At 47.4% G+C, this 25,652-nt stretch overlaps 1 protein-coding gene across 8 annotated transcripts in view; it reads right to left on the reverse strand.

Moving 5' to 3' along the window:
* The window catches only part of HDAC4 (histone deacetylase 4), a 178,109-nt gene that overhangs the window by 23,589 nt on the left and 128,868 nt on the right, over positions 1-25,652 (reverse strand). For 6 of the 8 annotated variants that reach the window (XM_058840650.1, XM_058840651.1, XM_058840652.1 and 3 more), the window contains 7 exons: positions 25,219-25,417; positions 22,639-22,868; positions 16,669-16,926; positions 15,190-15,376; positions 9,274-9,407; positions 7,288-7,408; positions 4,059-4,105 (listed from right to left, as the gene is read on the reverse strand). In XM_058840650.1, the coding sequence (XP_058696633.1) occupies positions 4,059-4,105; positions 7,288-7,408; positions 9,274-9,407; positions 15,190-15,376; positions 16,669-16,926; positions 22,639-22,868; positions 25,219-25,417 (1,176 nt within the window). The remainder of the gene's footprint in view (positions 1-4,058; positions 4,106-7,287; positions 7,409-9,273; positions 9,408-15,189; positions 15,377-16,668; positions 16,927-22,638; positions 22,869-25,218; positions 25,418-25,652) is intronic. The other 2 variants (XM_058840649.1, XM_058840648.1) reach the window with 1 other exon arrangement.

The following is a 25,652-nucleotide window of genomic DNA, read 5'->3' on the forward strand; positions in this document are numbered from 1 at the left end:
GAAGCCGTATTGGAATTGATTGGAAGTGATTCCAGCTCTGTGATCATGGATGGTTTCTGGTAGCATCCACCCCGAGGATGCTTTGGAAGCCACAATAAACTAGGAAAGCACTTGGAGAACACCAAAAGGCCTCTGGGGGATGCCACTGCATTGTGGGAGAGCCCTGCAGTGACTATCTGTGGCCTCAGGGCTCCTCTGGACCCCTGTAAGTTTGGGATGGAGTTGGAGTTACACACGACAGCTCCAGGAATCCTGGCTCAGGACTGCACACATGCAGAAGATGGGACTGATCTGACCAGGTCTCTCCAAAAGCCCCAAAAGAGATGGAAGAAGCCCAAGCTGCTTCTCCTCCCCACTGACCAGCTGCTCTGTGAGGGTCCATCTTTGGTCTGCTGTCACTGGATCTGTCCATCCACAAGTGTATCCACCCCATCTCTGGGCATATCTAACCCATCTTTGAGCAAACCTAACCCATTCTTCTTGGTCTTTGGAAGAAAATACTTCAGGACACCAGCAGGGAAGAGCTTCCCTTCCTGCCTGGACACAGCCAGTCCAGGGCTCCTTCCCTGGGCCCTCTGCATTCCCCATGAGGCACCAGAGGAATGGAAATATCAAATACCCAAATTCACGTGTCCTAAGGGGCCAACAGACCCTCAGATAGCTGTTGGGGCCAGTTTTTCCCATAAATTAGACAGGCTTCTTCAGTGCCAGAGCCAAGCACTGCCACATTCAGGCTCCAGCAGAAACCAGGCTCCTGCCAGGAGCATTCCAGGAAGAATGTCCAAAATGAAAACCAAGGAGTTTTTCCTTCCTCATAATAAAAATTACAATTTCCTTACAATGATTTCCTTCAAGGAAAACTCAAGGTTTTGTTATTAATATCCATAATGAGGCACTCCTACTCACACTGTAAATTCCTCCTACTCACACTGTAAACTCTTCTATCCACTAATGTGCAGCCACCTCAGAATTAAATGAGCACCTTACAAAAGATTTCATTATTCTACTACTTCATTTACCTGAAAAACTACACAGGTAAGAAATCAAGCACAAGGACAGGTAGACACAGGCACTACCAGAGCTCCAGACCCTGTAAAGTGAAGGAATTCTGCTCATCCCTCACAGAGGAAAACACCCCGCCGTGTCTCCTCCTGCCCTCAATTAAATAATCCTCACATTCTGTTCCTCCAACTCACTAATTAGCTCCTCCTCATTTCCATTCCACAAAGTCCTTTCTGTGCTCTCTGCTCTGCAAGAACATACTTTGCTCACACAGTTAAAACTGTTGATACGCTCTAATCAAAGCCTTTGCACCCAAAAATAGAATCACCTACTCTGGAGAAGATCCACAACACAAACACCTCTGGAGTTTTTAGAACAGGTGCAGAAAAATGATGTGGATCTTCAGATATTTTTAGAATGTAAAAATTCTACACAGGAAAGAAAACAGATGTGCTAGCTATCCTAAAATCAAGCCTTTGAGTGTTTTGAAGAATCTGGATGTAAGTGTGCTAGGATGGTCTTGCAGATTTTCAAAGCTTGAACTCCTTTCTCCCAAAACCTTCTTCTAATTATCCTGGATTAGGGAAGGCCGTGGAAGTCAGGCGTTGAAAAAGGGGTGTGGGCTGCGGAGGAGCAAAGCTGAGCAAAATTCCCAAGTGAGCAGCAGGAATAAATGAGTGATGTTTCACTCAGAGCTCACATCTGTTGATTTCAGTGCTTCTGTGCTTCCTTTCTTCCTCCCCTGCTAGGCCAGATGGCTGTGGAATGGAGGAGGCTTGTCAGCCATGGGAAGGCTTCTTGGGATAAGCCAGCAAGGAAAAGGAGTTTCCAAGCACCTGAGAACAAATGTACCCTTTCTCTCCTTGATTTCAAGTCATTGAGACTGAGTTTTTAATTTAAAGAGAGAATTTGAAAGGTGCCACAAGATGAAGGGATTTGTTCTGAACCGTTTTCCTGCTGCCTCACTCCTGGAGCTCCAGGACAACGCCCTCAGGGATGCACATGGTGGGACTGTTGGGCTGTCTGTGCAGGGCCAGGGGTTGGATCAATGATCCCTGTGGGTGCTTTCAACTCTGGATATTCTGTGATTCACTCTCTTGCCTGTCTGCCTCGCTCGCTGCTGAGGACAACTCATGGCTGCCCAAGCTCCATCCTCTATCCTGAGGCAAAACAGGTCTCCAGGGGAGTCTCCGCCCCAGAACTGCCCTGCACCCCACTCCAGGCCCATCCCTCCTTTGCATCTACACAACATCCCCAAAGAAAGAGAGCCACACTTGACTGCTTACAGAAAAAGAACCTGGTTTCTAAGCTTTCCAGCCCATGATTTCACACAACACCCTCAGCTCCTGAACTCCAACCATCAGCCATTGTTCACCTTTATCCTGCTCTGGTATAAATCCAAAAGAGGATTTATATATCCTGTCCCACATTATCCTACTCATTTTTTTGATTTTTTTTCCCCCCTTTCCTTTTGACTTTATGACATTATGTTTGCCCCCTGAAAAATCTTTGGCAAACAATGGGGAACGGCTTCCCACTGTGAGAGGGCAGGATGAGGTGGGCTATCAGGAAGGAATTCTTCCCTGTGAGGGTGCGGAGGCCCTGGCACAGGCTCTGCTGATAAAATTGCTATAACACTGCACCAAAGTCAGCAAATATTCAACATTAAGGGTCTGTGGAGACAACCAAGCAGCAAGCACCATCTTTATTGGGAGCATATCAGGAATAGCAGCACTGAGGCGTTTCCTGCCCTGATCTGGGATTTAATGCAAGACTTCTGGGCCTGTGCTGGGCTCAGACACTGTCTCTGCTTGTTACCATTCAGTCTTCATTTGCAAATGATAATTTTTTCTTGCTTTGAATGGCATGCCTGACTGCAGGGCAGAGTAAATCCAAACCTTTTAAGCTCTGGCCAAAAATTTGCCATGAATTAGGCAACTGCAGCATATTTACAATACAAAATAAAATATCTTCACGAGTGGCGGTACGAATAAACGACGATTATTCTTTTTTTTTTCTTTTTTTTTTTTTTTTTTCCTGACGGGATAATTTTCAAAGCAGCGATTTTGCAAAGACTCAGGAAGAAAACAATTTTGTTTCATTTCCATAACAGAATCCAGACCTTGAAAATTCAACCTCATGAGCTACAATTATGCAGCAGAACTACCACTGTGAATTTTCAAACACAATGCCTTTTATTGTCTCTTCTCATTCTTTTCCCCTTCCTGTTCTCCACGATTTTCTGTCCTGTCACCCTCCACAGAAACTCTGGAGCAGAAAGTCTGACTTGAAAGGGAAACTTCTAAGCTTTCAGGCTTCAAAGAAAAACAAGAGAACCTTCAAAACAAGGTATCTGGGGTTTGGGGTTTTTTCAGTTTTATGGGAATAAACAACAGCAAAAAGCGTGATTATATGGAAATTAAACAGCTGAAAAGTAACGCTCAGCTTTTCCATCAGGGATGGAGGTGGATTTTAGTCACCTCCTGGAGAATCTATGTGGATTATCCTGGAGCTGGAGAATAAAAGATGCCAAATGCCATTTCATTCCAGGGCAGTGATGCATCAAACTTGCCATTCACATGAATATGTACATTCCCAAACACTGTCCTACTTCACGGCCATGTTTCCCACCTGCCATGGGAAGCAGGCAGCTCTGGAGCCCCGAGACTGAGGGTGGAACAGCTCCACAGCATGAGCATGTCCTGCTCTCCACGGAGGAAAAAAAAGCACTTTGGGATGCAAGGCTGCTTCCAAACGCAGCAGCTCCTTCACCATTCAACATCCTTGCCTGGGAAATGAGGTTTTTCCTCCTAAACATGCCTCTGAGTGTCACACACTCCTGGGCTCTCCGGAACAACTCTGAAATCCTCACGCTGCTTTTGAAGAAAGGCACGTGAGGCCGAGGCACCCTGTGCCCCAGGCAGCCCCTGGCTGCTCATGGGCAGCATCTGGCTGCAATTACCCGCCCCATGGAATGCAAAGCAGCAATTTTTGGTAGAGGGGACCGGGAGAGAACAAACAGGACATTATTTACACATTAAAGGGAGTTTACTCACCCCGACACCACCGCAAGGCAGCCTGACAAACATCGACGTTAGGGAACCTGTGGGGGGACAAGAAGTGCACTCTGTGAGTCAAAAAGTCAGAGGTCACCAGATTCTGGGGCCGATTTTGTGGCAATTCTGCAATCTTGTTGAGCACAGAAACACACACTGGGGGTTTTCTTCCCATTCTCAGCCAGCCCTGTTACAACACACACACAGTGTGCACACTTGGGCTCCTGCAAAAGCTGTCTATAAATCACTCATTTTTAGGCAAGGTTTGGGTGCTGTCCTATGTTTACACAAGGAAGATGCCACCAACAATCACTCAGCGTGTCTTCTTGGATGAGCCCTTTAACCCCTTCCCACTGAGGGAGGACAGGAAATCATAAAAACACCCCAATTATCACTCATTTGCAGTTACTAGATGACTCTGGAGAGCATGGGCTTCATAAAAGAGGAAGACAGAAAAATAAACCAGTGGCAAGCAAAGAAAAAACATGTGTTTTGACTGAAATAGCAAAACCAACAAGGAGAATTTGAGAAAAATGGAGAAAACCATCTGCAGGGCTAATTTTGGATCTGTAGGAAATGTAACATCACTTTCTGGGCTCGTGTGTGAACAAATTATCCTCCATTCAAAATTCCCTGGGGCTCTGAGCAACCTGGTTTGGTGGAAGGTGTCGCTTGCCCACGGCACAGGGTGAGATGGGATGGGCTTCAAGGTCCATTCCCACCCAAACCATTTGGGATTCTGTTACTGCAAGAAGAGTTCATGCATCTGGACTCGTTTGAGCTCAAAGTGAGATGCCATCTTTGATTAGATCCACATGAAAGTACTTAGATGATCCTGCCTCAGACCTCCTGTCCCATCTCTCACTGCTAATCCACCCTTTATTTCCATATTTATCTACTTGACAACAACTTATGGTTGCTCCCCACAAATTAAAAGCAGCCCTATTTGCCTAAGTTTCAACTGGTCCAACAGGTTCCAAGTATTTCCACTGTCCAATGGGTTTGTATTTTGTATCCTTGACAGGACAAGGGGGAATGGCTTTAAACTAAAAGAGGGCAGGGTTAGATGGGATATTGGGAAGGAATTGTTCCCTGTGAGCGTGGTGAGGCCCTGGCACAGGGTGCCCAGGGAAGCTGTGGCTGCCCCTGGATCCCTGGCAGTGTCCAAGGCCAGGCTGGACAAGGCTCGGAGCAGCCCAGGACAGTGGAAGGTGTCCCTGCCATGGCAGGGGGTGGAATGAGATGAGCTTTAAGGTCCTTTCCCACCCAAACGGTTCTGGGATTCTGTGATTCCATGAAGGCACATCCCCCTTTTCATTTGCAGAAGCTTAACAAGAAACACCCTGTGTCCTGAAAAGCCTTTTCCCTTCCAGGCTGAGGTTTCTCAGGCTTTTTTCTTCCTCAAAGAGGTATCAAAGGTGAAGGGTTTACATGGAGTCATCAACACCTGCCAAGACACTCAGCCCTAACAAACTCCCATTTGCATCCCTAAACCTCACACAAAGCTTTGCCCTCAGCCTTTCAAACCTGCCCTAAACCCATCCTCTAACGTGTTCCAAAGATCCCCACCAAGCTGGTTTGTCAATTTAAAAGCCTTTTATACCCCCAAAGGGAGAGGATGGATGGATGAAGGAGGTGTTTTTCACGGGCATGTTCCCCTCTCCACACAGAGCTTTTCCCTGATATCCTGGCTCAGGTCCCGCCCTGTGGAAGCCATCAGGAGAGAAAAGGGCTTATGTGGGCTGGCAGCCAGTGCCACGTCAGCATCTCCGGGCTAAAATGGTGCCAAGTGGGCTTAGGAAAACAGCTCAAAGCCCAGTTAAGAGCTACTGGACATCCCCTTCTACTGGAGACCCTTGGGGACTTGACCTCCTGCTTGTCTGCAAGTTGTATCCAAACAACATGTTCTGTACTGGAAAGCCCTCAGGTGTTAGAATTTCTCTTCTCTATAGAATTAAACTTGATCTCTCCAAACACTTTAAAATGAGCAATTAAAGCCATGGGGGGTACAGAACTACAGGAGAAGGGGCAGAGCAAGGGCTGCTTCTCCCACAGGTTCTCTACAGAAACCATCAGGAATGGTTCTCCCTAAAAATACTATCCAAAGAAACTGTATCTCCAAAGGCATCAGTGGCACTGGTGAGACAGATCATGGACGGAGAGGAAAAGTATCCCAAGAGAATCTTCTCAGATCTCCTAGGGAAGATTTACCGAGCTTTCCACTCCAGAGCACATGACATCATAAATTCCTGGAAGTTTACATCCTAATGGAGCTATCATCTACTATCATCATGTCTACTTTTGGGTTCTCTGGCTTTAAAGAGGTGGGAAGTGAGCTATAAACACCGTGCTGTGTCTATAACCCCTGGCTAATGGCCTCTCTCTCTCAGAGCTCATGGACACATAAGCAAAATCTTTCCAGCTCCTTTGCTGTGACCACATCATGAAGGCCATGGAGTTAAACCTCTTTTTACATCATCCAAAATCAGGCTAATCCCAAAATAAACTTTCTCAATGTCTAGATTCCAGAGCTGTCTTTTTTTTTCAATGCTGACCCCCATGTGAGAACTTCCCAAATTGTCCCTCCAGCCTGCTGCTGCAAAAAGGCAGGAAGTAAAGGGAGGTGATGGTGACCCCACAGAGGTGCTATTGTTTGGTTGCTCTGGAGGGTTGGTTATCTGAACACCCATCCCTTCGAATTTCAGCTGGGAAAATAGAATTTTTTTTTATATTTTTGTCTTTATTTTACAACAGACATGGCCCTACTCCAGGAAGATTTGGTCTCCAGTGAAAGGGATAAACAATCCCACTCCAGATTAAACAAATGTAGAGGCCCCTGCACGTCTCCTGGTGACTATCCATACAAACCTGACAGGGGTTTGTCAATGCCTGTGCAGCTGGTTGGGGGCTGCAAACCCTTGGGAAGGTGTTCCAGTTTCTTCCCTAGCCATGGATAACTCTCTAACACACCGAGTGCCCAAGGATGAAACAAACTGCCTGAATTAGATCTCCTCCTCAGGAAAACATCCTTTTAGGTTCTGAAGACATCAAAGAAAGGAGGTTTAAGCTGTCTAGAGTTTAGGGATCTGCCTGAAGAGGGGGAGATAAATCTTGTCCCTGCATGGAGCTGGAAACATTACTCTTGGAGCTGCACAGGGCTAAGGATGAAGGGAGCCCCAGCGTCTCACCCAGGGGTCAGGAAGAGGGATTTCCCCCCAGGGAACGATACCTAGAAGCTTCTTGCTGTCCAGTTTCTGCCTGTTCAGAGGGTTTGTGCCATAAAGCAGCGTGTGGGCTTCCGAGTGAACCGTCTGCAGCTCTTCCAGCGTTGCCTTTCTGCCACGGATGCACTGGAAAGGGAAGAAAAAGGGTGGTGAAATCACTGGTGAAATGCTTGGATCTCTTTTCTGTTTCCTTAGCAAGCCATCAAGACAGATAGCAAAACACAAAAATGGGTCCTGAGGTGGAAAACTTCACATTTTGGGTTAATCCCTTACTTGCAACATTTATTTGCTTGGCATTGAAAGTCATCTTCAGATTCATTCAAGATAAAGAAGGAAACTCTAGGACAGGTGCTGGCAGGAGATGGTGGGGATGAAGGAAGAGTGACCAGAGAGATAAGGGAGTGCATCCTGAAATGGCAGGGAAGAGCTTGGAGAAAGCCATCGGAGAATGAAGGCAGAAATTTAGCATTTTTGGAAAAAAAAGAAGAGTCTGGTAGGGCTGAAAGTCACCAGTGGTCAGGAGGGAAACACAGCTGGAGAGCAGGTGAAGATCAACAACAGCTCCTGTCGTGAGAGCAGCCAAAAGTACCAAGGTAAGCATGGAAATTAAGGAAAATAAATCCTCCTTAAGGAAATCAGCAGGAAAATAAGGACAATATTGCTTTGGATCTTACAGTGACGAATTTATACATTAGAGAACATCTGTAACACCCATTGAGGAGGCCAGACAATTAGCAAAAAGGTTTATTTGGTCCTAAATCACCCCAAAATTCGATTAAATGGGTATCTGCAGCCAGAGACGGGTTTAAAAGGGATAAACGAGGGCAGGACAGGGAAATTTAGGCAATGGCAATGCTGCCACCACGTGGATGTCTTATCTGATGGCTTGGGAACATTCCCAGCCGATCCTGACACTGCAGAAATATTTATGCTCTGGGATTCAGCCCCCTCAGGTGCTCAAAGAATCGATGAACACACACTTATACCCCCATTTATCACCACTGCTGTTAGCTGTAACTAATAACCATTCGTTAACTTTAATTATTAACCTTCAATCTTTCTGTTTAATATCTAAGCTTTGCTCTCCTTTTGCTTGCTCTTAAAATGTATCAAATAAATCTAAGTTAATCTTGTGATGGAATGGTGCTCAGTGCCATCCTCCTACCCCCACTCCTCCTACAGCACAGCTTGACCATCACTTATCAAAGAGTACAAAAAAAGCTATTAAAACACAGAAAAGCTGCTGCTTTTGCTGGAATAATTGTGAGGGATAACAATTGAGAGGGCTGCACCACATCTTGCTCTTTTTTTGGCATAATAATAGTAATAATAGTAAAAATAGTAATAATATAAATAATATTAATATATAAATATACTATATATAAATAATATAATACTATTAAATAATATATAAAATACTATTTTATATATAATATATATTATATATATTATAATATATATTATAATACATATACATACTATATATACTATTTTATATAATATAAATAATACTATTAAATAAACTATATAAATAATATATAATATATCAATTGTATATTGATATATATACAATATATATCAATATATTTATCGATATTGTATAAATACTGTAAATATTTAATTGAATATTTAATTGAATATTTATTTTTATAAAATAATACATAATACATATAATTATATAATGTACAATATATATTTATAAATATATATTATAAAATTATATAATAACAATTAAATAACAACTAATAAATATTTAATGTTTAAATAGTATATATAGATTATAATTTTATAATAGTAATATAAAGTTATACATAGTATTTATATATTTTATTTATATTATAATATATAAATGGTAATAGTAACAATAATAGTAATAATAACAATAATATTACTAATAATATCAATAAAGCAAAAATAAAGCAATAATAATGCAATAATATTAATAATACTCATAGAAACAAGAAGGTGGCCTTTTCTGGTGTTTCCCTCACCTCACACTTGCCCCGCAGCCCCGTCTCCTGGAGCCTGGACCAGATGCTCTGGATCCTGCCTGCGTGCTCGGGGTGGCTGTTGGTGTTTCCACAGGTGCACTGGTGCTTCAGCATCAACGTGTCGTACACAAGGCCTGCAGCACAGGGGACAAAATTGCTCTCGGGTTAAAAAAAAACACTAAAAATTTGCCACTTTACAGGGGGGAAAAAAAAAAGCATATTTTGCACTTTGCAGTCAACAGTTCTAGGCCAAAATTTTGTGTTCGATCGGGAGCTACAGGGAACTGAAAACCCAAACGTGCATCCACCCCTTCCCATGGAAATCCTCAAGGGATATGAGAAGGAAATCAAGATGTGAAATTAAATGCCAGGAGGAGGCAACACCTGTGTGAGCACAGAGCTGCCGGCACAGGAATGGGATCTGGGGCTTCTCCCCTGGCTGCCAAAACGCCTCCAGGGCTTGGGATCAGAACCCAGAAGGCCCGAGCCCCTCCTGGCGCTGCGTTTCACAAAGCAGCTCTGCTGAAGTCCTCGCACCGCGGTTAATTGCTAATTAAAGCCATTAGCGCCCACTTGGGCATCGTTACTGGGAGGTGTTTACCCGAATGAGGGGCTCAGGCAGCTAAATCCCCCTGCATTCCCAAGGATTTATGGCATGAGAACAGCGCAGGAGACTTTGACTCATGCTCCAGAGTTGCCTGGGTACGATTTTGGATGGGAAGTTTGGGATTCCATAGTCAATATTCCAGCCAGAAGAAAACAGCAGGTCCTCCCCCGTGACAGAAGACCTTTAATTGTTTCTCTCGAGTGAAAGACACGAAGTTAAATGTTTAAATCCATCTTTCCCTCAGCGAGAAGCTTCAGAAAATGGAATAAAAGCCATTGTTTTGGGGTTTTTTCCCCAAGAAAAAGATTTCTTGCAGGAAGTATCTGTATGAAGGTTGGTCCAAGGGCTGGAGCCCCTCTACTGGGGGTGTTTAGTCGGAAGAAAAGAATGTTCCAGGGGGATCTTCGAGCTCCTTCCAGAACCAAAAAGGGCTCCAGGAGAGCTGGGGAGGGACAGGACACAGGGAATGGCTCCCAGTGCCAGAGGGCAGGGATGGATGGGATATTGGGAAGGAATTGTTCTCTGGGAGGGTGGGCAGGCCCTGGCACAGGGTGCCCGAGCAGCTGTGACTGCCCCTGGATCCCTGGCAGTGCCCAAGGCCAGGTTGGACATTGGGGCTTGGAGCAGCCTGGGACAAGGGAAGGTGTCCCTGCCCGTGGCAGAGATTTAAAAGCAGGTAACTTCTCAGGTCCTTTCCACCCCAAGTTATTCCATGAATTTCTACAGAATGCAAAGGTCCTGATGAGAAGCCAAAGCCTCTGAAGGCAGCAGAGGCAGAATCTGGTCCCAGCCCCCCATGTCCAAGGATAGCAGGGAAATCCCAGGCGAGCACACCCAGGCTGTGGAGGGTGCAGCTGGATCCGTGTTCCCAGCCCAAGCACGGACACACAGCACAGTCTGGGAGCTCCAAGGGAACCCTGAGAGCAGCTGGAGCCCAGGCTGTGCCCCTGCACGTTCCCAGGTCTGCCTGCAGCTGCAGTCCCACCTACTGGCTGGGTGTGCCACCGGGAATCTTGGCTCCCTCACAGGTCTGCAGCCTCAGGGGAGGTGTCTGGCAGCTCCTCACTCTGCTGTAGGTGAGTGCAGAGGGAAAAAACAACCCCAAAAAGGGTTCCCTGTTCCAGGGAGAGAACAGAGCCCTGCTAATTAATTGGCTGCCCTCGGGTCAGCCGAAGTTCACCCACAGGAGGTTGTGCTGTGAAGCTCTCTCAAGTTCTCCCGTGTTTGAATCCCAGCATCAAACATCACCAGGAGCTGCTGGGCCACGGCAAGCTCGGAACTCACCTGAGGAGAAGCTCTCCCCCCAGTCTGAGTCTAACTGAACTACTGCAAGGTCTTAAACTAAAAGAAATTTAGATCAGATTTATGGAAGAAATTCTTCCCCGTGAGGGTGGTGAAGCCCTGGCTGTCCCACCTCTGAAGTGTCCAAGTTCAGGTAGGACAGGGCTTGGAGCAGCCTGGGATACTGTGAGGTGTCCCTGCCCATGGAACTGGATCATCTTCAAGGTCCCTTCCAGCACAAACCGTTCAAGGGATCCATCCCACCCCAAACCTGGTGTTTACAGAACTTGGTTCATCAATGGTTTCTCCTTTCCCAAGGACTCCTGATAACAGCAGTGTCTCAGTGAAGTTCTTCTGTGCTGCAATCACTCATCGTTTCTCTTTCCTAGAAACCAGCCCAGTGGAAAAGGGAGCTGTTTCCAGCTCCTTCCTGCGGCTGGGGACACTCAGCTGCAGACACACACACACTCACTCACACACACACACACAAACACAAAGGGAAGCTCCGCAATTTAAGCTCAAAATACAAAACTACACTGGCTGTTACAAGTTAATTGAAGTGGTGCTGGAAGCAAGACTCTTTTCAGACATAAGAACAATCACTTTTAAAGGTCAGCACTAAAGCAAAACCAACTGGCTTTTCTTGGCAGAACAAACATATGATCTGAGGTTCAGATAATTATATTGCTCTGCACAGGAGAGAATAAATGCCTTCATCAGAAAGGAAAAAACCCTTTAATGCAGAACATCAGAATAATTTGTGGACCCATTTTTGCAGGAGATCAGAGACTGGATAATTGGAACTATGCAAATTAATGGCCTAACCTGAGGATCCTTATTCAAGTGTGTAGAACAGGGCAGGCACGAGTATTCATTAAAGTCACGGGGGCTGCTCGAGCTAGAGAGGGCAAGTTCAAGGACCGGCTTTCTGGGAGGAAGGAAAATTAAATGTCATGCTTCAGGACATCAAACTGATTGCTGGAAGGATCCAGGAAGGGCACGGCTTTCACTTTGATGTGGAGTAATGGACATCATGTTTGAGAAATGCAGTATGCGGCTCTTTCCCCCAGACCTTTGATGTCTCAGGTGTTGGTCACCGAGAGAGACAGGAAAATAAAACACACATCAGCCCCAGAACTTCCAGCTGTCTGGAGCTAACTCAGTCCAGGGAAAGCATCAGCTTTCTGTATTTCTATATAATATCCCAAACATGAAAGGGATGAACCATTCCTTTGTCTGTTGGACAAGGACTGATCTCTTAAGGGACACGTTCACATCCAGAGTGATCACGGTTGGCTTAATTAGGGCCATTCAATGAAGTTTGCTTCTTGCAGTCCTCTCACCAAACCATCACACCAATTCCAATCCTCATTCCTCTGCCTTAGGATCATTCTCCAAAGCAGCCACTTATCAGCTAGATGGATTTTCCTCGGGAAAAAGAAGCCTGATGCCCTTCAGCACTGCTTGCTTTTGAAAAACACCCAAGACTTTAATTTCCTGCCTTCCAAAGAACAGCTCAATCCCAGTGATTAAGCTTTAGTATCCACCTCCAGAAACACAATCTCCGACACGCCACCATGCACAACTTCAACAAAACATGAGGCAATTTAACTCACACACATGCTCAGCAGCTGAAATGCCTTTCCTCCCCTTTCTCCTGCTTCCATGCCCATGGAAGTCCATTTCCCTGTTTCTCCCATGCAGACAGCGCAGGTTAATTAAACCAGACCGAGGGCTAGCTTTAGGACTAGTACAGAGGTCTTACCTTTAAGCTTTGCACCTTAATTAGTGCCAGTAAATGCCTGATTTTATTGTGTTTCACCTCCTCCATTCACCCAGCATAAATGTAGATGGAAGGGAAAAGTCAAGCCCCTAGAATCTTAACCTGGATAAATGCTGTGAAAATGGTATTTTACAGGTGAATTACCTGAAGCATTCTGCACCTCATCACTCTGTGCAGCACTGGATAAAAGCAGAGTGATATTCCACCTCTTATTTTAAACCACTTTTTTAGATTTTCAATCCCTGCCTCCGAGGAACATAAATCCTGATACTGGAACAGCATGTTTTCCAAGCAGCACAGCTCTCAAATCTGCACTCTTACTGCTGCCTGCAATTCTGAATGAAATTCAGAGGCACAGATCTGAGTCAAACACAGGTCCTCTGGTAGGAAATGTTATTTATTGTATGTTCAGAGGCTTCCATGTGATTGATTGGGCAGCTTCAATACCAGCAGAGGAGGAGGAGGAGGGAAGAAAGAGAAGGAATGAATAATTCCTTCAAGCAGGGCCAGATTTCCTTGTTTTTGAAGCCCGATGTTTTGGGGTTAAGCATATTTGAAGTTCGAGTTTCATCTGCTCTGACCCTGAGCCAGGGGGCTTTTCCTTGGACCCTTGGCAAAAGCCAAAATTGTTTAATCTGGCCAGAACTGACTGCTTTAGAAATGCAGTTCTGCTGAAATTCTGGGGTTCAGCGTTAACAACAAATAGGGACTTTAAAGGGCTGATTTGCAAAACTTGAGCCATTCTGGGGTTTTTTCCAGAGCTGACAGCACACACTTCCACCCTGCCTGCAGCCAGGAGCTGAGGAACACTGAGTATGCCACTATTACTACACCACCAGGGCCTGAAAATAAACCTGACTCGCAGCACTGAGCTGAGTGATGCAAGAAGTGTAGGTTAAAAATGGAATAAAAGCAGAAGTGAAAGGGAAATAACATCCTGAGTTGTTCTTATTTGGGCGTTGTGGATCTTTTTTTTTCCCCTCCCCTTTCCTTTTCCTTTTCCCAGGGAACACATCACGTTGCAAACTGTTCATTGACAAAGTAAGAGCCTGACATTTGGGGAAGAAGGCGGACTTCAAAATCAGTCCTCATCACCCAGCACAGGGCTAGACATGTTGCATGGAAAATCGACTTTCAGCTGCTGCTAAGGGCACTGAAGAGGCAGGAAGGATTTTGGAGGAGAAAAGTTGGCTGTCAGGATACAGGAAGAACAATTAAGTTTTTTGTTTTTAATCTTGGTGGAAAGATCACAGAATCCCAGGATGGTTTGGGTTGGGAGAGACCTTAAAGTCCATCCCTTTCCCACCCCCCACCATGGGCAGGGACACCTTCCACTATCCCAGGGTGCTCCATCCTGGCTGTGAACACTTCCAGGGATGGGAATCAACCCCTATTTTGCACTTGTGCTTTCCACCAAACACAGGATTGCACTCATCATTTTCCTCCACAGGTAAGTAAACACTCTTTGGTCTCTCCTCAAGACAAGTTGAAATCACCAGCTCACCTCGTTTTTCCTAACCTGTGTGACAGGTGCAGGGGAGGCTGCCAGGGAGCCCAGAGTGGATAACTGATGGCATGAGGTTATGGAGGGACTGGAGAAGGTGGAGGAAACAGAGCCTGCATTGCATTTGGCACTCTGTCCTTCAGGAGCACTGGCTCTCCCTGTCTCGCCTCTAAATCAGCTCTGTCACAGCCTGGGACTGGCTCTGTCTGCCTGGAAACACGCAGCTCCAGGGCTGTGCTGCTGTTGCTGTCTCCAAGGTATTTTTGCTCTGGGGAAGGGACAAGCAGGACAACAGGGATGACTCAGTCTACTCCTTGAGGAAGGCAGGATGTTATGGACTACCCAAATGGGGATGAGATGCAGAGCCCATGCTTATGGATTTGCAGTGAAAGAAAAGAAGAAAGTCATAGGGAAGATAATCACAGAGTCATCACCATGGAATGGTTTGGCTTGGAAAAGACCTTAAGGCTCATCTCATGGGCAAGGCAGGGACACCTTCCACCATCCCAGGCTGCTCCAAGCTCTGTCCAATCTGGCCTTGGGCACTTCCAGGGATTCACAGGCAGCCACAGCTCTTCTGGGCAACCTTATCACCCTCCCAGGGAAGGATTTCCTTCCCAATATCCCATCTAACATCTACTCCCAGCCTAAAGCCAATCCCCCTTTTCCACATCCTTGCAGAAAAGCTCAGTGCAAAACAACCCAGTCACCACAGCCCTCCCAGCCCCCAGAAAAGCTCACCTGTTGTGAACCTTGGCTTAGTGGGTGGCTCCTGCACGGACATGGGGAAGGTGGCCGAGGCAGGGGAGGACTGTGCCCGGGACAGGGGTCGGTGTCCCCCGAAGGACACGGGCATGCCAGCGGCCTCCAGCGACGCCTGGTAGTTCCTCAGCTGGTGAATCCGCTGCTGCTCCAGGAGCAAGGCTTGCTGTGGGCAAGAGAAACAGGCAGTTGCTGAAACAGCCTTCCCAAAAGGGTTTTTGAAGGCTCTCAGGCTTGGACTCCTTCACACAGAGCAAGAAAAACCAAACAAGTGACATTTCTAGGGCCAAGTCAGGCAGGCACAGCACGTGGAGCCCCAGCCCTGAGCCTGCTGCACACTGACAGGGTCGCTGGCAGAGGCAGCTCCATCCTCCCCCACCACTCCCTCATCTTCCTCCCCCTGTGCACCCACCCCATGGCACTGGGGCATTTAACAGTGAAACAGTCTGGGCCATGGAAGGAGTCCCACTCAACTGGATCCCAGGCTGGAAAGGGAGCTCTAAACTGGGCTGGTTCTCTGTGCAGCCACACCATCAGCTGGACAGGCTCCTGGTCAGAAAGGAATCGCTGTCCCATCCCATTCCCTCTATTTATTCCCTCCTGCTTTGAGACAAAACAGTTGCAGAGGAGATACTATTTTAAAGACTCCTGAGGTGTGACCATGGATTCAGGATTAAGGTGGAGAGGCTGCACTTTCAGAGGAATTGTATCAGTGATAATGCTCCATCATCAGCAACACAGAACTAGAGAATCCCAGGACGGTTTGGGCCTCAAAGCTGAGCCCTGCCATGGGCAGGGACACCTTCCCCTATCCCACGTTGCTCCAAGCCCCATCCAATCTAGCCTTGGACACTTCCAGGGATGATGTGGCCACAGCTTTCCTGGGCAAATGTAGCTCCTGAGCAACATCCCAATGACATTCCTGAAGGACATAGATCAGCTCCATTACACTGTGCTGCCTTGTTATTGGATTTACCACCTGCAATCCACAAGCCCCAGGTGCTTTCCCTCAAAAGTGAGCCTGACTGGAGGCTCCAGGATCTCTAATTCCAAAGCAGGAACACCCTCCATTTGTCCCCTGTTCCCTCACATGCAGTCTTTCTCTGGAGAGAAATTGGTTTTATATCATTAAAGCAAAATACAATCTCCTGCTGATGGCTAGCACTCAGAAATGTTAGGATACACTTTATCTTCCCAAAGACATGGCCATGGAGGTGTCTCAGTAAGAACAGTGACTGTGTTTTGTGCAAGTGATCCAGACTCTTCTCCCTGGGGTTTGTCAGCTGGTAAACAAACTCTCTCCCTGGTGACTCCAGGGAAGGAATCACCTAATTTTACATCGGGTCCCTTCACCCAGCCAACCCTGGGCAGCTGCCTCTCCTCAGAGCTTCCCCTGGGAGTGGCACAAGGTGACTTCTAAGCCCAAATCCCCATCTCACAACCACCCAAGAGCCAGACCTGGCGGAAGAGCAGCTCCTGCTCCGCCTGCCTCTGCCCGGACTCCAGCTCCTGCTGCGGTTCTGCCTCCTCCTCATCGCTCTCGATGGGCTCCTGCTTGACCTGCACCACGCTGGCCAGCGCCGGGGGCTCCTTCTGGCCCGCGGCCCTGTCGCCGTAGGGCTCCTCCAGCAGGGCCTGGTGCTCCCGCAGCTCCTCCTCCGTCTCCTCGGGGTGGCTCTCGTGCTGCCGCGCCGGCTCCGCGGGCTTGGAGATGATCTGAAAGGAGCCCAGAGCCATCGGTGAGCGGCACCCCACCACGGGGAAAGCACGCCCCGCTCTCCAGGCCTGCGGGAAAGAGCAGCTCCGAGCTGTTCTGCCTCACAATCCAGGCCTGGAACAACCTCAGGGAAAGGTCAGGGCAACCTTGGCATTAAGGGCTCCGGAATCCCGTGTCCCAAGTAACGACACCCCCTTATTTTCCACTTCGTCTTCCCTCTGAAGGAACAAGAGCCTCTTGTTCCTGCACGCCTCCAGATGCTACTCCATTCACCATCCTGCAGAGCAACCCTCGGGATGTTTGGCAATTAAATTCTGAAAGAATACGGGGGTCACAAACCCTCCAGTGGAGTTTCTGATGCTTTTTTGCTCAATATCACATTGAATCACTCCCTGAATTTCATCTGTGAGGCTCAAATAATGATTACTTGAAAATCTGCACTGTTACGGAGCTGGTTAAGAGGAAACTCAGGACATGCAGCAGCTGAGAGCAAATCTCAAGAGCAGCATTGCTCTAACCTGACCTCCCTAACCAGACACAGTAAATGTCTCAGAGAGCAGCTCCTAAACCAAAAGGAACAATTTAATTTTCACTGTAATTCACTCACACTTTTTCTAAGTTCTTTGGCAAGATAAAATGCACAGTTCTCTGTCTCGGACTGCTTATGATTTTTATTTGGGATATTAAAAAAACCCCAAATGTGACCTGTTTTTAACTCCAGTGTAGGAAAACCAATCTATTTCCTCCCTTTCAAAGAACTCAGGCTGCCCCTGTTTCACAGGCTTATTAAAAAACTGCTGCACTTTGAAAATTGTCAGGGCAAGGTTTAATGAGCATTAGGTCATCGGTATGGAAAGCAATATTGATTTGAAATCTAATAAAGCTAAATCAAAACATGCTTATTGAACACGTGCAGGAGGAGGTACTATTTGTCAGTAACTTGCTCTTTGAAGAACAGTGACTCCAAACTGGAATTAAGCCTTTTTTTCCCCCCCTCAAAAGCAGGAAGGAAGGCTCTGCCATATAGCCTAAGCAAGGCAGAGGGGCAGGAATGGAGCTGAATTTGGCAAGGGACATGAAGAAAGAAAAGAGGAAGGCTGAGGAGATTCTGGTGCCAGCCCTGAACAATGCACCTGGTGGCACATAAGATAGAATTAATGCCTTTTTAAGACAATCCTTCAGGAAACCCAGGACTCTGACACCAGAGGAAAAGTCTGGAACAAGGAAAACTTCCCTTGGTGCAGGAATTACCAGGTTTAGGCAACACTTAAAAGACCCAGGTATCCTAAAGTCCATGGGACTTTCATGGGTTGCACTCATAGGTGATGGGACAGGAGGCCATGGGCACAAATTAAAACCCATAAAATTCCTTCTGAACACAATAAAACATGTTTTTTTTCCTGTGAGGGTGGTAAAACACTTGAACAGGTTGTTCAGAGAGGTTCTGGAGCCTCCATCCTTGGACATCCTTGGGCAGCCTGCTAGAAGAGAGACATTGCCCTCAGTGACCTCAGGAGGTCCCTGCAAAGATTCAGGGATCAAAACCCCTCAAGGATTTTTGTGAGGTTCCCCCTGCCCCCCCAGTTTCATTCCTTATAACATACACTGAATAACCAAACCACATTAAGCTAAAAGTTCTTCCACCAATTTTCTTTAAGCCCTCTTAGGCTTGATGAGTATTATCTGTTTTAAAGATAATTAAATCATCACAAACCATCTGCTACTCGTTTTTTTTTTTTTTTCCCCTGCTTGGATCGAAGGTCTCAAGCTTTTGAACTTAATGCCTTTTGAACTTCTGAACTGCACAAGGTAGTTGCTAGAAAAAATAACTTACAGTGCCATTGTCATACCTAATGAGAATGAGAGGCAGTGTAACTCCCTGGAAGTTTTAAATTATTCCTACTCCTTCAAAATGTAAGAATTAAATGACAACCACAGTGAAGGTTGAGAAGACCAAGTGGTGGAGGACAAGGACATTTCAGACATTCTGTCGGCAAAGGGTATCTCCTGGTCTCTCACCAGTTCAGCTACTGCAACCCTGTTCTTAAAGGAAGATTTTGCAGAGAAGACACTTTGTTACCTACACATTCCACATAATACATCGGGTATCTGCATCCCAGGCCCAATCAAACTCCCTAAAAACCTTTCCATATGTGCAGTGTTACGAGCACGTGCTCGTTGGAGGGAACAAAAGTGCGAGGGGCTGGCTGTAAAGGCAGCATTGAGAATGCCTGTAAATATAGCTGAAATAGTAAGCTCAGAGCACCATAAATAACCCCTCCATCCCTTAATTAGCTCTCTGGCTTCCTCTGCCACAAGGTTACTACTCTGTTTTCATATCCAATGGCCTCTGGCTGTCACAAACTGCCACCATAAACCTCTGGTAAAGGCACAGCCTCTCCAGCCTCGGGCAGAAAACGACTTCGCTCCAGAATAAATTACAGCTCTCTAGTCACAAGCATTTTTAAAAGGCTCCATGCAGCTGGCAGGAGTTCTCCTCCACAGCTTTGAAATACAAAGAACAGAAATTTTAAAAAAAACAACACACCACATAGCAAAGTCGGGTCATAAATACAGGGGAAACCAAAGAGTTCATCATTTTTCTGTGGATCGTTCCATGAGGGGAAAAAAGCTGCATTTTTCACTAGTGACATTTCAGCTGGCATTGGATTTGTCTAGTAGATGTGATAAATAGAATCACAGACTCATTAAATCGTGCTGGAAAAGACCTCCAAGACCATCAAATCCAACCTCTGAGCATCACCATGTCCATCTGTCCATACCATCCTCTCCAGGACACCTTTCGCCACAGTGGCAAGTTCCTGGGACCTGAAGACCCTGAAAGTCCTACCAACAGGTTAAAGACATCTATTTACACATCAGAGATCCATGAGGAGTCCCCAGCAGAAAAAGCATGGAATCTGAGAATGGTTTGGGCTGGATGGGACCCTGATCCCCATTGGGGGGGTGGCACAGGAGGAAAACCAGAGAAAGAGAGGAGCCAGGAAGCAAGGGAGGATGTCAGCTCAGCCCTGACCATGCCATGATGTGCAGAAGCCAGCACAGCCCTCCCTTTCCTCCCTCTGGAGGTGAAGGATGAACTCAAGGAAGAAACAGAACAACTCTGGACAGCTGGAGACACAGCTTTGATGAAAATGAGGAAAAAACAGGAAAAAAAAAGGATGATAAAGGCTGAACTCATTTGACTTGATGTGGCTCTTCCCACATTCCCTTTGGGTTTTGATTTTTAACTTTCATAGACTAAGGAGAAACAAGAGATGATAAGGGATGATGGGGAGAGGCCAACTTGGACACCAGCCATGCAGGGAACTGGCAGAGCCTTCTGCAGCAGCCAAAGCCTACAGAAATCTCTTGATCTGGTTTCCCTCCCACCCAAAGTGATGGGACTGCAGGGAAAAAACAACTCTCTGAGGCAGCCTCAGTCCTACTGCTGGAAGGACCAGAAGACTCTGGAGCTTCTGTGCCTGGAGGAGAGGGAACAACCCACCTGCAAGGCTGGATGGGGCTTGAAACAAAATTTCTTCTGATATTACAGAATCCTTAAGGTTGGAAAAGCCCTCTCAGACCCAGTCCAACTGTTTCCCCAGCACTACCAAAGCCACCCCAAACCCTGTCCCCAAGTGCCACATCCACAGGCTGTCTGAACACTTCCAGGGATGGTGATTCCCCCACTGCCTGAGCAGCCTGTGCCGGAGCCTGGCCATCCCTTCAGTGCAAAAAGTTTATCTGATCTTTTCCAACCTAAATCTCCCCTGGCACTTCCATTTTGAACATTAAACATGCAATAAAGGTGGGAAATAGGAGCACAGGCTGGTGGTGGGATATCAGCTCAATATGAATCAGAGAATGGTTTGGGTTGGAAGAAATCTTAAAGCTCATCCCATTCTGCCATGAGCAGGGACACCTTCCACTATCACAGGTTGCTCCAAGCCCGGTCCAACCTGGCCTGGGACACTTCCAGGGATCCAGGGGCAGTCACAGCTACTCCCATGATTATTCTTATTATTTTTATGCAAAACTACACATTTTTCCTTAGTTGCCTTCCTGGAAACAGCAAGACTTGTTTTGGCTGCAGTTCCCTAAAAAATTTCATCTGCTGCAGACACCTAACAGGGAACGTTTAGGGCCAAAATATCAAAGTTTGGAAAAATCACATGGAATTAAGTCTGATTTATGAGTATAAAAATATATAAAATATTTCAGGAGTACTAGTTACGGGAAATCCGCAAATAAAAAAATTAACAGGCGGTGCTATTGGTCCTGTTAATAATTAAATAATCTTTTATTTTATTTTTAGTCCTGCCTTTAACTCTCCTTACAAACACCAGGGTCCTAAAATATCCCCACATCTGGGAAAAGTCTTTTCCCATGTCAGCACTTGGATGCTGTCCCACGGGATAAATCTGCCACACGCACGCAGCGCTAGCACCAAAGTGATTTTAACTCGTGACTCCTATAAATCAAACACAGGGAAATCAGTTTAATTAAACCCTCTCTGACTGATTTTGCTGCGGACAGGCAATGGACAAAGCTGGAATTCAGAGTGCTCCAGTGGCTCTCCAGCTCCTGGGAGGTCCAGGAGAAAGTCTGAATGAGCTCAGGGGACACGTCACAGCCAAGGCTTTAAAAGCTTGGAAAAGCTTTAAAAACCTTCACGCAAAAAACCCACACTTCCCCAAACAAAGAACCCCAACTCGCTGCCCCGCACCCCGGGCCCTGGTCCCGAGGAGTGTTTGGAGGTGAGGAAATGGGATCCCTGTGGAGCAGCAGCTCCCCAGGCCCCCGTGTGTGGGGCTGAGCCGGGGCCAGGGCTGGCACCCGTGGTGGCAGCGCTCCAGGAGGACAGCATTGACGTCAGTGACTTGTGTAATCATCCTGCCTCAGCCCTGGCCCATAAACAAGGGTTTGGGGATGGTGTGGTGTGGCAGGGGGGGTTTGTGGCTTCCTTCACTCTTTGATCCAGCCCTCGGTAGTTGTCTCACAGGAGTTGTTTTCTCGCGGGACTGGAACGGTGGGAAATATTCGGAGAAACCTTCTTCAGAAATGGAACAGCACTCTGAACCAGCCTGCCACGGGCTGGTCCTGAGCCCTGATCTGCTGCTGGAATTACTGGTGTCCTAAGGAAAGCTTCCATTGGAACTCTTTAGGAGGACTGCTTAGAAAGCCTCAAAACAGTACAAATCCCAGAATGGTTTGGGTGGGATCTTAAGAGATGATGCAGTTCCATCCCCTGCCATGGGCAGGGACACCTCCCACTATCCCAGGCTGCTCCAAGCCCCAATGTCCAACCTGGCCTTGGACACTTCCAGGAATTCAGGAACAGCCACAGCTGCTCTGGGCACCCTGTGCCAGGGCCTGCCCACCCTCCCAGGGAGGAATTCCTTCTCAATATCCCACCTAATCAGTGGGAAGCCATTCCCTGTATCCTGTCTCTCCTGGAGCCCCTTTAGCCACTGGAAAGGGGTTCTGAGCTCTCCCTGGAGCTTTCTCTTCTCCAGGTAAGCACCCCTAAGTCTCTCACACTTTCAGCAAATGTTACAGTAAATCTGAGTTACTTCCCTCACAAATATAGTCTGAGGATGAGGCCATGGGATGCTGGAGGTAGAGCCCACAACCTGCACTAGAGACCCCAAAATCACGTGCTTGAAGCTGCTGTGGAGGAAAAAAGGCATGGAAAGCTTTATGCTTACCTTGTTGATGTGCAGCTGCTGCTGCTGGAATTGCTGTTTGTGTTTCTCCAGGAATTGCTGGTGCTGCTGCTGGATCACCAGCTGCTGGAGGGCCTGGGCGTTCTGGGGCAGGGGAGCAGACTGGGTGCGCCCGAGCGGGCGGTGCTGCCGCAGCTTGTGGATCGAAGGGGAGACCCTCTCTCCACCCACCAGGGGCTGTGCGTGCAGGGGCAGTCCTGAAAGATACCAGTCTGAAGATAATATGGAGGAAAAAACAGCAGAGGAGAAACAAAAGGAAGAAGAAAGGAAGGGAGAAAACGGCTGTTGAGTAACGCTGATGGTGACAGTGATACCATGTCAAACCCAGCCACCTCGCCACCTACAGCTGGAGCTGCCTTGAGGGAGAGCAGATAAATTAATCATCACTGCACGGAGCAATGCTTTCCTTGGTTTGAGTTCTGTGTCTGCTTGGTGACTCAGAGACCCTCTGGAAACATCTCATTTCTTGAAAGCGGTGACACCTTACTGACCCCGCCGGCGCTCCATGAGACCACAGTGGTCTGGAGAAGTTTAAACCTCACAGCTTGCTATGGTTTAGGGACTGATCCCAGACTCAATTCAAGCTGCAGGAACCAGCTGCCTCCCCAGCAGGGCTAGGACTGCAGTCACTCCTGGGCAAGAAGCCCTCTGCTCCCCTCAGGCTTTGGTTCAGGAGGGGAAGAAGCTGCCCAGAAGTCTGCAGCCAGTGGATGCTGAGGATTAGAAACACCTTGGCATTTGCGTCCCAGGATGTGACCTCCTTTCCCACCGATTCACAGAACTGCCCTATGTGGAAGGAGCTGACTCATGTGAGAGCCACTTTTCCCAGAAGACTTACAAAGTTTCTCCCACTCTCTGCCTTTTCTGAAAGGGATCATGTGAAAGGGTATTTGATTTTATAAATGCATGTCTCTGCAGATGTCGGTGTGTACACGCACAGGTCTGCGTATGAATACACTGATCATTGGGAAAGATGTGCTGTGCTCCCTGAGGGCACAGCTCCTCCTCCCAGAAGTTCAAATCAGACAGCAGAGTGTGCACAGGATATTTTGGAAGACTACCTTCCTCCCAAGGCAATGGCCAAGGAGCTCCTGGGAAAGCTTTCCAGGAGACACCATGTTCACAGAATCCTGGAATGGCTCAGCTTGGGAGGAACCTTAAAATTGATCTCATCACACCCCCTGCCATGGGCAGGGACACCTTCCACTATCCCAGGGTGCTCCAAGCCCTGAGTATGTTCCATCAGGAAGAAGGAACATCAGGACATGTATCACAACATGAAGGACACTACCTGGAGTAACCATTCCCAAGAGGAATGGCACAGCTAAGGAATTCTAGTCTAGCTTCCCAAACTGGCCATGTCTACCTTCCAGCACAGAGAGAGCCATCACAGCTGGATAATCCTGCAGCAGTTAGGGGACTATCTCCAGAGCTCAAGGCTCCCCAGCAGAATCCTAATAAACTCCTCTTTGTTACCAAGGAGTTTCCAAATATTAGCTGCAGTTGGCAGACGGTGCACTCAAGGCCTTGGGGACCATGTGTGAGCTCGCTGCCTCTCAGCTGCTGCCTCTGGAACGTGTGTTTCTCCTTGTTTCTCTGTCCTGACTCTTTCTCCTGAGCGTTGGGTTGCAACACATTGTACTCGCTTGGAAAGCACCACACGGAGCAGGTGGAGTAGAAGGAATTTTCTTGGAAAGCAAACACAGTGTGCAGGAAACTGAAGGAAACAAACACCACGCTTCTCTGCATCAGCCTCCCCATATCTACGTGCTCCCAAGCTTATCCCAGGCCTGGATATTCCTGGGGTTTGGATGCACAACCAGCCACGAGATGCAATGCTGCAGGGGCTGACACCTCCCAAGAACTTCCATTAGAAATGGAAGGAAGGGAAGGAAAACCAACACGTCAGTAACTGAGGCAGAACATTCTTTGTCCCAGCACCACACACAGGAAACCAGGAACACATCCCAGTGGGAATTATTGCTTTGGATCCAGCGTATTTATAGCTACAGGCCTTCCCACAGGTAGTTCATTCTGAAAACCCAGCACCGGGAGTGACTCACGGCAATTAACATCCTGGAAAGGGAATGCACACAAACAAATACAATCTGTTGGGAGGCAGCTGATTTTGCCATGGCTTTGCTATTTATATTAATGATGGAAAGGAAGTGTTTTAACCTGTCATTTTCTAAGTGCGTGCCTTTCGTACTTTCATGGAATAGAAATCATCCATGGAAAACAGGAATCGTTGAGACACATTTTTGCCCTCACTTTGATCTCAACTGGTAAGAACAACAAATAGAGTTTTTAACTTCTGCCAACCAACTTTTGCTGTCCTGATGGAATAACAGCATTTATTTTTGTCTCACCAAAATGAAGTGGGAGATGCGATTTTGGAAAAATCACTGCTAATCAATGAATCAAGAAACAAAGGTTTTATGTTCCACCTGCGGGGTGTAGAGGTGATGCAGGACCTAGAGGCTGCCTTGACAACAACCCACCAGATCCCTGCTGGCTTCCTCTCTTTTCCAGGTGCCCGAGCACTGCCCCCGGAGCGCTCACCTGTGACCAGGGGCGTTTGTGCAGTTGGCTGTTCCAGTAGGACCATGTGCTGCAGGAGAGGGTTGTGTGCAGTTCCCCCATCCCTCTCCAACGTTGTAGTGCTCAGGTAGGGAGTGAGGTGAGTGCCAGGGAATAAGGAGATCCGCTGCTGTAAGGCTGGGATTGCGAGCCTCTCCGCGTCCTGCTGTGCTTGTCCTGCCTGCAAACACACCGGGGCACAGGGGGTTAAGAGACATCCCAGGGGCTGATCCCAACCCTGCTGACATCCCAGGGGCTGATCCCAACCCCATTGACATCCCAGGGGCTGATCCCCACCCCACTGACATCCCAGGGGGTGATCCCAACGCCACTGACATCCCAGGGGGTGATCCCAACCCTGCTGCCATCCCAGGGGCTGATCCCAACCCTGCTGCCATCCCAGGGGGTGATCCCAA

Source organism: Poecile atricapillus, chromosome 5, assembly GCF_030490865.1.
Source record: "Poecile atricapillus isolate bPoeAtr1 chromosome 5, bPoeAtr1.hap1, whole genome shotgun sequence".
Lineage (NCBI taxonomy): Eukaryota > Metazoa > Chordata > Aves > Passeriformes > Paridae > Poecile > Poecile atricapillus.